At 41.8% G+C, this 12245-nt stretch overlaps 1 protein-coding gene across 1 annotated transcript in view; it reads right to left on the bottom strand.

The window, feature by feature from the left end:
- Window positions 1–890: 890 nt before the first annotated feature.
- Window positions 891–12245, bottom strand: part of PTPRJ (protein tyrosine phosphatase receptor type J) — an 80043-nt gene continuing 68688 nt past the window's right edge. Inside the window, exons 18-24 of the mRNA XM_083496109.1 lie at window positions 12013–12103; window positions 11616–11689; window positions 11386–11520; window positions 9944–10063; window positions 8120–8280; window positions 6704–6839; window positions 891–6214 (exon numbers count right to left, since the gene is read on the bottom strand). Of these exons, the coding sequence (XP_083352235.1) occupies window positions 6056–6214; window positions 6704–6839; window positions 8120–8280; window positions 9944–10063; window positions 11386–11520; window positions 11616–11689; window positions 12013–12103 (876 nt within the window). The 3' untranslated portion in view covers window positions 891–6055. The remainder of the gene's footprint in view (window positions 6215–6703; window positions 6840–8119; window positions 8281–9943; window positions 10064–11385; window positions 11521–11615; window positions 11690–12012; window positions 12104–12245) is intronic.

The raw sequence follows: 12245 nt of genomic DNA, 5'->3' as shown, positions 1-12245 counted from the left end.
AGGCAGAAAGGATGTTTTAAATGTGCCTGTGTACAATTTTTTAAATGTGTCAATGATATTGCAGAAGCATGTTTTTTAGAACGGCACTTCAACTTTCCTGCGGTTTTCGTGTCACCTGTGAACAGATGCATGCCATCTGAGGTGCATATCTAGCCTTGTACCCATTTATTCCATATGCAGATTCAGGAATGGATCCATGCACTGCTTATCCTCTCTTCTGTCCCTGCATATATGCACGTGTGCTTGCATGCACAGGTGAGGCAGCAAGGTGGTAAACACAGGAAATATTAGTCGGCTTCCTAAAGATAAGGATTCCTTTCACCTGACTTCCGGGTTGGCACCTCTGGCAATGGCGGATTTCTTCCGACCGGGAGGAATCCGCTCTGTGGAAAACAGGGTCTGAACCGCCACGGCAAGGCGGAGACCCATCAAAAACCACAGGCGGCAGAAGCCTGTGGACGTGGGATTCGGCTGGCACCTTTGCACCCCCTGTTTTGGGGATCCGGAGCGACGTGGGGGTGAGTGGCGCGGTGCTTTGAATCGACTGCTTCTTTCACGGAGTGAAGCCGCATTGCTGTTGCCGGAGAGCGCTGACTTTTTCCTGTGAACAATTGGATTTTAAACAACTGCCCGTGAGTAGAACGGAAAATTGGACTATGAAATTTCTTAATTAGGCACCGAAAGCGGGAAGGTCTAAACAGGAAGTCCGCCTTCCGCTTTTTGTAGAAAGATTGAAGCAAAGACACGGCAAGCTAGAGTTTAGAAAGTCGTGTGTAAAGGATTAAATTTTCATCATTTAAGTCTTTGAAACTGCCCTAGAATGAGATAAATGGAAGGGGAGTTGATTAAATTACCACGGACCACAGAGGAAGAATGTACACTGAAACATATTGTGTCAATGTTTTATTTAGTTATTTTTATGTCATTGAAAAGACAATCAGACAATTAAAATTAAGGACAGTATGCAGCAAACATCTGTACAATGAATGAAACACTGAACATTGTACATCATTTGAACACACAATTATAACAGCAACAGCCGATGCACAAAGAATACTCTCTTTTCAAAATCATGCCTTGCCTGGAAATTAAAAATAGAATAAAAAACAAGGAGACTGGCAAGCATCCAAAGAAGGAGGGATGCATGGGGGTTTTGCTTGATGTGGGCATCACAGCAGGTTCCACTGTCCAAGAGACTAGTTGCTTTTTAAACTTAATGACAACTTCTCTCTTTTTGACAGTGGTGAAAACAGCAAACAAGCAAGCTTCTTGCCTGCATGAACTGTTCTCTCCTTCCTTTGAATCCTGACCCATAGGTTATTACTCCCAAGTTTTAAGGCTAAAAACGGATGATTTGAACACTCCAAGCAACATAATTTTGCACTCTGAGGTGTTTTTATAACTTCAAAGCATAGATCAAAAGGAAATTATATAACAAGCAGACCAGTGAGAAACTATCCGATTCAAGCCAGTTTTGATATGTACCCTGCTGGACTGTCTCTGCAGTCAGCAAAGGAGACAGACCAAGGCATTTTGGTGTCTGAACCCCCACCTGCAAAAAAATAACAACCCAACAGTGGTAAAAATAATAAGCCAAATAATTGACAAGTTAGCTGCCCTTTGCTGCTGCCCCAGATGAGCTTCTACACTCTGACTAAGAGGAAGATCAGGCCTGTCAGCAAAGCAAATGCTTAGGATGGGCTAGCATAGCACATCCACAGACCATTGTGTTATGTTCCCGTTACAGGCAGGTAATCAAGTGCAAATGTTTAGGGATAAGTTTTTACAGCATGAACTAAAACAGCACCCCCCCTCTCTCACACACACAGATGGCTTATGAAAATGATGCGCACTCAGTTATAGTTAGGCAATTTTAGGCTTTGGACTTAATAGTCCTCTTTAGATAGTAATATGCTGAAAATGCGGCAATCCAACGCTGCTACTTTTGGGGGCCTCCCTGCTCGTTCTGCTGAGTCCTGAGCTCTAAAGTCCTGCCCTGACAGCCCCATTGATTGCAGCTAGTAATGAAGGCCAGACTGACTCTGGCCAAACCCTATGAAGCAGTCTTAGGCGAACTGGGCCCTCCAGATGTTTTGGGACTACAACTTCCATCATCCCTAACAGGACCAGTGGTCAGGGATGATGGGAGTTGTAGTCCCAAAACATCTGGAGGGCCGAGTTTGCCTATGCCTGCTATAAACTTATCACTGGGCAGAGTTGTCCCCTGACGAAGATACCTATCAGGAGCTACATTATTTTAGTAGCATCCATCAACATCTTCATGAGGTAGGGTGAATGAGCTGCAAGGGATTAACTGAAAGGAAGTAAGGGAAAGAATCTAAGCCAGGGGTGAGGAAACCTGCTGCCTTCCAGACATTGCTGAACTGCAGCTTATGATCCCTGGCAGGGGCTGATGGGAGCTGTAATTCAGTGATATCTGGAGGGTAACACCACCTTTGATCAAGGCAAAGAGCATGCAGCTCCTATGCTTCCCCCTATTTTCTTTGCCCAAGTCCTACACCTCCATAATGAGTGGAGCCTATGCGAAATTTAATTACCTCTGAACCCTGGGGCCTGTGATCCTGCAACTTTTAATTGATCTAATGTTTTCAACCAGCACAAATTTTAGGCATGTAGGGCTGGATCCTACCTGATTAACAGAACTTCACCTGTAGGATATTCTGCTGAAGAAAGGGGAAAGATGACCTTTTATTGTTCTCGTCCTTCTATAGCTCCTCTGTGTCCCCATCTCCCACTACACTGCAGGATTGGGAGACATTTCAGATCGGTGTGGAAGATGTCAATGAAAAGTACAGGGAAAGATATTTGTAGAAAAACACTCCTCACTTCCTTCAGTGGGAGTCTGCACTGGATCTCAGCCCATTCTGTCCACAGGAAAGGAAAAGTCCAGATTCCCCTCATCATTCTTAAGAATATTTGCATTGCCTTGAAAGTATGCCATTTATTTTAACAGGAAACAACGAAATACATTCTGGTAACTTTTCAGACACAGCAGTCATCTATGTTAGACAGGCACTTTGTAAAAAGAGAAAAGAAAAAAACCCCAATAGGTCAGTTTTGGTCTGAGACCCCATTTTGTAAGGAGAGTTCACAAGTGCAATTATTTGCATGCTAACTGTATTTATGTCAAGATGCACAAAGACTGCTAGCATCAATTATGGCATGATTAGGATCGTTGCTTATTACATTAGACAAATCCTGTGCAAAACCTCTTCCTGGATAATGATCTACAGAGACGACAACAACAAGGGTTTATTGGCTCTCCCCCAAAATCAAGCAGGATTTCATTTCTACTATGTAGAAGACCCCTGCATTGGAATGTGGCACGTATGAAACAGATTAATCTATATTTTAGTGGGGCCCCTCTTTCAACCATTTAAAATATGTATATATTTGGTCCAACCACCAACATCCAAATGTCATTCTACCTAAGGCATAGATATAAAAAGCCACCAATCATAGACTTTGGTAGGAGAAGAACTGTATTAGCAACCATTTCCCCATTTTTGAGCTATTGGTTTCCAAAAGATTTTGCCCCACTGGCAGAATTTTAAATACTCCAGAGCCATGGAGTGTGGCTTACCGTATACCCTTCAGCACCCTAATTCCCTCAAGCATATCGCCTGATCTGCACAAGCTCAATGCAATTCAAAGGGTTTTTGCACCAAAGAAAGTTGAGGAGTGGAGCCCACAACGCTCCAATACTTTACAGATAGCTCTATAACACACTCAAGAGAGTTCCTAATGCTGCCAGCGCATTGACTAAAAGAATAATGAACCACAACCCCTCCCACTTCCCACGCCACAAGTCCTTCATTAAGAATACCTTCATAATTTCACCATCAGTGTACCAACACAATTAATTTAATGGAGAACCCTTCAATTTTCATTAATCGTATCCGTTACAACTACAGCAGCATAATACAAACAAACAAATAAACCAAAAGGTAGAGCAATTATATATCTTTGATACAACAACATTAAAAATATATACCTCAGTTTTAACTGGCTAAAACATATTCTGCAGCTGAAAGAATCAGTAGATCTTTAGAACATTTACTTTTTAGAGAAACAGAGCAAAGTCAATGGACCTTCCTGGGATCACTCTGCCATAGGAGTTCTTCAGTCTTCCACAAACGACACATTTAAGAACATTAAACCACAGAACAACTAAGAAGAGATACTGAACCTGAGTAAAACTCTATGGAAATAGAGGCAAGCGTTCATTCAGTAAATCAAATATTGCACTTTTAAATAAATCCTTATTACATACGAGAACATAAAAATTTCAACCTGGATAGGGTGGGTCCTTCATTCCCCCCTCCCCTTCCCACCGACAGAGACACATACTACAACACCAACACACAAAGAAAACAAGTTAAAGCTCAGATTGAGACATAGCCCTCCTCTTCCGTGAATGACACCACTAAAGGCCATCTCTCAAGACCAACTGAGGAGATAAGCTATCAAGTGATAACCGCAACATTTGGATTAACTGCTACCTAGACAGTGGGCACTCAATGAGTTCCCAGTGAGATGGGTTGTAACTACACGGAGAAGCAGCTGCCTCCCTCCTATCTACACATGTTGAAGGCAGCACCACTACTCTCCTGAAACTGCTGTGAAACCTGAGGGCCTGTGTGGTAATGCTGGATTTAGTGGACCTGACACACAACTGCCTCTTCACCTGTCAAGTGTTTATGTAGCCAGTGTGTACTTTAACAATCCTGCTTCCACAACACATTGATAGGCTTTGTATTTACATGATTGAAAGCTAGGCAAAACATCTCCTATGTTCAATATTTGCTTTGAAATTAGCATATCCCACAAAACTAATTGGGGGGGGGAATACTCATATTGAAGATTTGCTATTTATTTCTTTACATGCTTGATGTCCTTTTGTTCCACTGGCAGTTGCCACTTCATTTCTTCCCCATTTTCCTTCACTTTGCCCTCACTGACCTCAGCCACCTTTCTTCTCACTCATGTTTAGATTGGTTTAGGGAGTCACATGTTTACAGGCATGTCAGAAGTAGAATCGTGACATCAGACAATGACATCTTCAGCTCACCAGATTCATTGGCAGTGAGTGAAAATGGGGCTATGGACAGTGAGGTGAAGGAAAAGGAAGTTTCAGGCACAGACAAAGGCACAAATGGGTTCTGAAGAGCACTGAAAGTGCGTGAATATACTTACAACTGATATTAACAGATTTTAGAAGTGGGATGTACTAATCTCGACGGATGAATACAAAGCTAAACAAGTTTCAGCTAAACCATATAAGAAGGCTCCATTCCACAGTTTAACACAGTTTTATACAGCCAAGGTGTCACACATTGCTCCAGTCCTCACACAATCAAGTGAATTACCTCTAGGAAAAAGTCTCTGCAGACTGCAGTAAAATACAAAGAAAGGGTTGCCACCTCCATGAAGGAAGAATCAACAAAACTATTCCAAATGAGAATTGATATTGATATTATTTAAATGTTATATTTCAACCGAGAATTTCAATACAAAAATATAGGACTCTGATCATTTTGTCTATAGCAAAACAGCTAGAAAAAGGCACAAGTACATAATAAAATATCCTATTTGCTAATTTTTTGTGTTCCCGTTTTAAATAAAACAAAAAGAACTTGAGTAGTCACTGATAACGTAGGTTTCTGTTGGCGAAAAGCCAATGTACATACAAACATCTCTGGAACAGTGACCCTCAAACCTGATTTTAAGTATCTGTGTCATTTATTATTTCTGAAGTTCAAAAAGGGATCCCGTCATTTATTCAGTGATAATACACCAATCATGTGATGCTTCTTCACCTTCTTCAAATCCATCTGTAAAATACAGTGTATTTTCCCTTTAAAACTATTGTAGAAACTACAGTTCCCATTGGCATTTTTAAAAATGTGTACATCTTCAGTTATTCTTTTTTAAAAAGTGGAAAAAGTCTCTGCATAGAAATGCATACAAAAACAGTGCATATTTCCTCACTTATGTAAAAGGCAGAAGTAGGAGGCTTGTCATTCCCTTGCAGTTATGCATGGTAGCCATTTGCCTTCCCAATATGTGGCAACGGTGTGAAGTTCTCATAGATTGCCATGGCATTTGTGTTTTGATAGATAAGGTCTGTTTTCTTATCTTTCTGGGATTTGATAATGTCCAAAACACACTGGTTTAGGAAGACATACTGGTCCTAAAGGAGAGAGATAATAACAATAACATTAATAATGAACATGTAGCATAGATTTCATATGATGAATCATTTTTAAGAGAGATTATGCCCATTACTGCAGTCAACAACTGCAATGCATCCATACATCTTGGGCTTCTCCACTGCCATTTCATTATATGAAAGAAAAGGGGGGAAATCTCGCAGTTTTAAAACATCTGCCTCTTCCTGCCCATATAGGAAGTGACTGCAAGAAAGGGATTTCTTTTTTTCCAGCATTCAAAAGAAATCAACAACAGTGGCCCTCAAGGTGAGCAATAGGAACAGAAACTGAAATAACGGTGCAGAGTTAATTGTTCAGAAATTTAGGTCTGGTGTCTGCAGTTGCATCTCCAGGTTATCAAAAGAAATATTAAACCAACTGGAACAATGCTGAAAGCTGGTGACAATATTACTTGCTATGCCATGTGTAGGTCACTGATTTATGTGCTTAGAATAGCATCCTGCCCATACCTCTGTTTGCACCATTAAAGACCGATGCATTCGAAGCTCATATACAACACCGTACACATCAACAGTGTTCTCCATCTCCATTTGATGGATCAAATGGTCAATTGCAATGAATGTCCCCGTCCTTCCGACACCAGCACTGTAAGAAAAAACAAGTGCGTATGTATTTAATGGCTTCGTGCTTGCCTTCAGTTAAGCCCTAAATCCTTGCTTATATCTCGGTTTAAGGATCACTTAAGACAGCATAATTATCTTCCTTCTGTGAAAGAAAGAAAAAAAAAAGACACACACAATCTATTCTGCTGCTCTTAATACTCTCGGTGATGCCTTTTCCTCCACAGAAGTGATGCACAGGTAGAGAGAAATAACCTGTCAAGTGGCCCTAGGCATATTGGCACCACGGTCCCAAGAGATGGAGCCCACTGCAAAAGCTGTCTGTCTAAGGCAGGGATGGGGAAACCTCTGTCTTTCCAGATGTTGTTGGGCTCCTACTCCCATGAGACCCAGCCAGCAAGGCCAACAGCCAGGGGAAAGGAGAGCTGTAGTTCTGCAACATCTGGAGGACCACAGGTTTACAGTGTACATCTATTAAAAAAGAGACTGAGGAGGCCTTGCCTCTTGCTTTTCTGACAACTGGGCAGAAAGCAAAATAATGATCTGGTCCCTGCCCTCACTCCATTTAGTTGGACGCCTCTACATGAAGTAACTCTGAATATGCAAAGAGTGAGGTAAATTCATCTCGCTAGTGCTAAGATTGTGCCCAGGAAATGGCCTGGAAGAATCAGGTGCTGTATCATTGTTCACCTATGGGACACGGATGGTGCTGTGGTCTAAACCACTGAGCCTCTTGGACTTGTCGATCAGAAGGTCAGTGGTTCGAATCCCCGCAACACCCCATTGCTCTCAGTCCCAGCTCCTGCCAACCTAGCAATTTGAAAGCACGCCAGTGCAAGTAGATAAATAGGTACCACTGTGGTAGAAAAGTAAACAGTGTTTCTGTGCGGTCTAGTTTCTGTCACAGTGTTCTGTTGTACCAGAAGCGGTTTAGTCATGCTGGCCACATGACCCGGAAAGCTGTCCGTGGACAAACACTGGCTCCCTCAGCCTGAAAGCGAGATGAGCGCCACAACCCCATAGTCGCTTTTGACTGGACTTAACCATCCAGGGGTCCTTTACCTTTACCATTGTCCACCTGAAAATCAGTGACTTTATGGAAAACTAGAATGGCAATAGAAACAAGAATACCCAACTTTGCATGTGTTAAGGTCCTGTGAGTTCTCATTCCTTTATAGTTACATAAGCAGTGGCACTGAAATATTCCCACCCCAGCCCCCGCACTTCCACATAAACATAACTGTATATAGGATACCACTTAGACTTGGGAGTCTCATCTCCCCTTCCAGAAAGTAATATTTGTACCTGCAGTGCACTAAGGTAGGAGAACTTGGAGGGTTCTGCTTCATGTATTCCTGTACTAAGTGCCTGAAGTTAATGAGGAGGTTGGTTGTTTCCGGGACACCGTGATCTGGCCAGGCTGTGAAGTGGAACTGTCGCACGGGGTGACTTTCAGATGAATCACTCTTAGAAATGAAAACAAAGGAACAGGAGTAGTCGTTAGGGTTCAGAAGAATGGTGTCACGAAGTATTTTATAATAATAAAAAAATTAAGCCTGTAAGCCACTTCCTGGCAATTCTGTAGTGCCTGGCACAGGAAAATGTGAGCCATGAGAATGGCTTGGTAGAATGGGGGGGGGGGAGCAGGCAGGTTAAAGCTAAGTGGAAGGGTTGGGGCCCAAGGACAGCTGTGGAAGAAGAGACAGTGACAAGTTGCTCAGAGCGAACAGTGTCAGGGGAGGAAGAAACAAATGTTTAAAAGTGTATGAGACTCAGACCAAGTGCCAAATACATTTCATTGAGCAAACTCATATTTCTATCCTCTGAGTGCTTGACCTAAGACCTGGGTTCAGTACACCTTCTGGAATTGCTGCAAGCCGAGTGTATTTTTGATGGTTTCAAATAGCTTGGATAAATCAGGGAAGTGAAATTTTTATACAGTGGTACCTCGGGTTACAGACGCTTCAGGTTACAGACTCCACTAACCCAGAAATAGTACCTCGGGTTAAGAACTTTGCTTCAGGATGAGAACAGAAATCGTGCTCCAGCAGCATGGCGGCAGCAGGAGGCCCCATTAGCTAAAGTGGTGCTTCAGGTTAAGAACAGTTTCAGGTTAAGAACGGACCCCCAGAATGAATTAAGTTCTTAACCCGAGGTACCATTATATCTAGCTTGACTATTTTCACTAGTGATGGAGTAGATCACACACAATGCATTTTGGGATTGGGTGGGTTTTTGGGGGAAGGGAAATTTGGAGGTTGAGGGCTGTGAAATATTGCTAGGGCAATTTGGTCCTTGTGGTAGACTGCGCCTGCCACACACACCTCCCTGGATGACTATGGGGGAACAGCATGGTTTCAGAGAACTTATTCACATGGGAAAGGTCAAATATAGAGACTCTGAGGCTCTACTTTGCTCCTAGTGATGAATGAGGAGATTTAGGAGCCTCTTCAATCTGAAAATTATCAATTTTCCCAATTATGATGTTTCCCAATTACCCAGTGTTTAATTTCAGGGTCTCAGCAGACGCCTTCTTGCTTAACCCATTCAAATTCCTACTCTACAATTCTATGAAAAGTTTCACACTTGAGTGGAGTGGATTCAGCCCATCTCTAAAATTCAGAGTTAGAAACGCTTTTATTGTGAGCTCGTTTTGTTGCCTGTTCCAAATCTGAAAAGAGGTATAAATTAACCTAAAATAAATAAGTTTAACAGCAGGCAACAAATCACATTGAAAGGTAGGTCACATGTCTAATCCAGAGCCCTTGTTTCTCCTGTGAAAAATCTCTGCTGCCCATATCTAGTTGTTGTTTTTCCAAAATCAGAATAATTACCAGAATAATAAGGCAAACAGAAATGTCTAAAACCAGACATACCCATGCCCCAGTCATATCAGTGCCCAAAGGTTTCTGTAGTGACAAGGAGATCAGATAAGACAGCAGAACTCCTTCTCAGAACCCTCTCTCTCTGGTGTCTCTGACAAGGAAATGTGATGTGCCCTGTGGCTGCTGGGACCCCATAGGATTGCAGCCTAAGTGATACGTCATCAGTCCAGAGTATAAGCAAAACACAGACACACACACACAGAGAGAGAGAGAGAGAGAGAGAGAGAGAGCGCAAACAACTCACCTTTTCCATGGAGAAATCTCTTATTGTCCACTCTGGAAGAGGAATTTCTGAAGTCATGGCTACTGTTATGTCTCCATAGCTCTTGGATTGTTTATTTGGCCAATATTCCTCACATTTTGTCTAGAAATATAAATTATAAGTCAAATTATATGATAGGTCCACAAAAGTAAAAAGAATATAAGAAAAGTAAGGGGTGGGGACATTGGATTTAGGACCAGATGGGGGATGGGGTGGGATAGAGTGCCTGGGACCAGTAAAGATGCCCCCCATTGTTCTCCTTCTTAAGAAGCATATTACTGTATTACTAAAGAAATTGACCTGTGCCTCTTTGCTGCTCATCTGTGTTGGCAGGTGGGGTCAAACAGTGAGAGGTGGGGGTTATCCTCTGATAAAGCAGGAGTGGGAGTGGTTCTACTACCAATGCCTCGGGGTGTGATGCATGCCCAGTTTGTTGCCCAGCACTGTTGCAATTGCTGAGGGTGCCAATAATGGTAAATGCCAAAGTAAGCTTTGGAAATATTTCATAGATTTCACAGAGGCAACAACAAACACTGCACCTTGTAAGCGTGGAGGTGGTGAGCCTACAGATGTTGAGTTATGTAATTATTTAGATGTCAATGCATTTGCAGGCCAGTGCCCTTTTCCCGTCTAAAAGGTTCTCGTAGGGATTTGCATAAGAGTATCAAACAGAGCTCTTAGCTCACAAGTCTTTTCTGTTGCAAAGTGGTTTTGGGCGGGTATTATTATTATTAATTATTAAATAATAATAATAATAATAATAATAATAATAATAATAATAATAATAATAATACCCCACCCATCTGGCTGGATTTCCCCAGCCACTCTGGGCAGCTTCCAACAGAATGCTATAAACACCAAACATCAAACAAATCAGGAGCAAAATAAGAGCTGTGCTGGAAGAGGGTGCTGAATCCTTCCACTTATCCCTTATTATCAACTGCAGCACCATATTGCCTAGGTAGCCTGCTTCCCACTACCACTGCCAGGAAGCATCTCGGGCTTCAAAGCAACCCCAGAGGTCTTGCAGCGTGTCTGCTGGGTGGAAGCCTAAGCACGGCAGTAGCTGAGGAACGTTCTTCTGTCACTCACAATGTTGCAGTTCCAAATCCAGAATAAGAAGCTGTTATCGTTCTGTTTATTGTAGAGCCACACAGAAAACTTAGGGCAATACAAAACTAGGGCAGTGTGGGGCATCTTTATCCTCCGCATCTGGATTCAACAACTTTATTACTGATCATGGGGTACATCTGTTAAGGCATCAATCTTAGCTTCCAATTTCCCAGGTTGTGGTCTTAAACTGGTAGGGTTTTTTTTAAATCATTGAATTAATTTTTTTAGAATCGTTGAGCTGCAAAATTGGTGGTGGTTGTGGTGCACGGCAACATTTTGTAGCGTGTTTCGGAACTTTAACGATAACTCACCCTGCCTTGTTCAATACATTTAGTCAGCATAACAACAGTATAAATTTTCTTCTCCCAGATCATGCGCCAGAAGTCTTGCACCGTATTGGGCAAAGGGCCTTGTGCAGCGATGAACTCTTTCTTGGAGTTGTAACCCTGCAATCAAAGTATGGTCTGAATACCACTTTTCTTATTTATAAATCTGTCATTAAAACACTATGGGGTTTTTTAAATAGGCTGGGAACGCTTACCGGCATATAGTTTGCATTAATGTAATCATTGGTTGGATGGTCATTGATCTGAAGTCTGACACGAGAAATATCATCTGCAAAAAAATAATTATTTATTATTATTATTATTATTATTATTATTATTATTATTATTGTTGTTATTATTAAAAGGATGTGTCAATATATTTTCCTTTTTCCACAGCACACACCACATAAAATGAATTAAGCCACTAAATAAAGAAAACACTATGAACCAGATGAAAGAATATAGGTGGTGTAGTAATTAGGATTAAAAGTAGCGTTAGAGTCTGATCCTAGCCCACTTATCTTTGCTGATAGGGGTGGAGGGGGAGAAGGGATTCTAGCACAGTGATGGTGCCAGGTCAGTTTTTAGTAGCAGTAGGGTTGAGGAACTTACATGGCAAGACATTGTTATATCTATTTTTTGCTTTGTTCTCTTGTAGTTCAGCTGCAAATCTGGGCTGATTTGTACCAACAGGCCTGAGCTCCTGCAGCAAATAGAGAAGGAATTTAGGATTATTTTACCTCATGACATGCAAATGGTTCTTCAACACTTGGCCATATGGCATCCAACAGCACTGAACTTTGGGGGAAGGTAATTCCTAATTGTTAGGTTTGCTTATTGTTTCC

The sequence above is a fragment of the Podarcis liolepis genome (genome assembly GCF_965112155.1).
Source record: "Podarcis liolepis genome assembly, chromosome: 1".
In the NCBI taxonomy this organism is placed as follows: domain Eukaryota; kingdom Metazoa; phylum Chordata; class Lepidosauria; order Squamata; family Lacertidae; genus Podarcis; species Podarcis liolepis.
The sequence above is the reverse complement of the archived record's forward strand: the minus strand, read 5'-3'. Positions and strand labels throughout refer to the sequence as shown.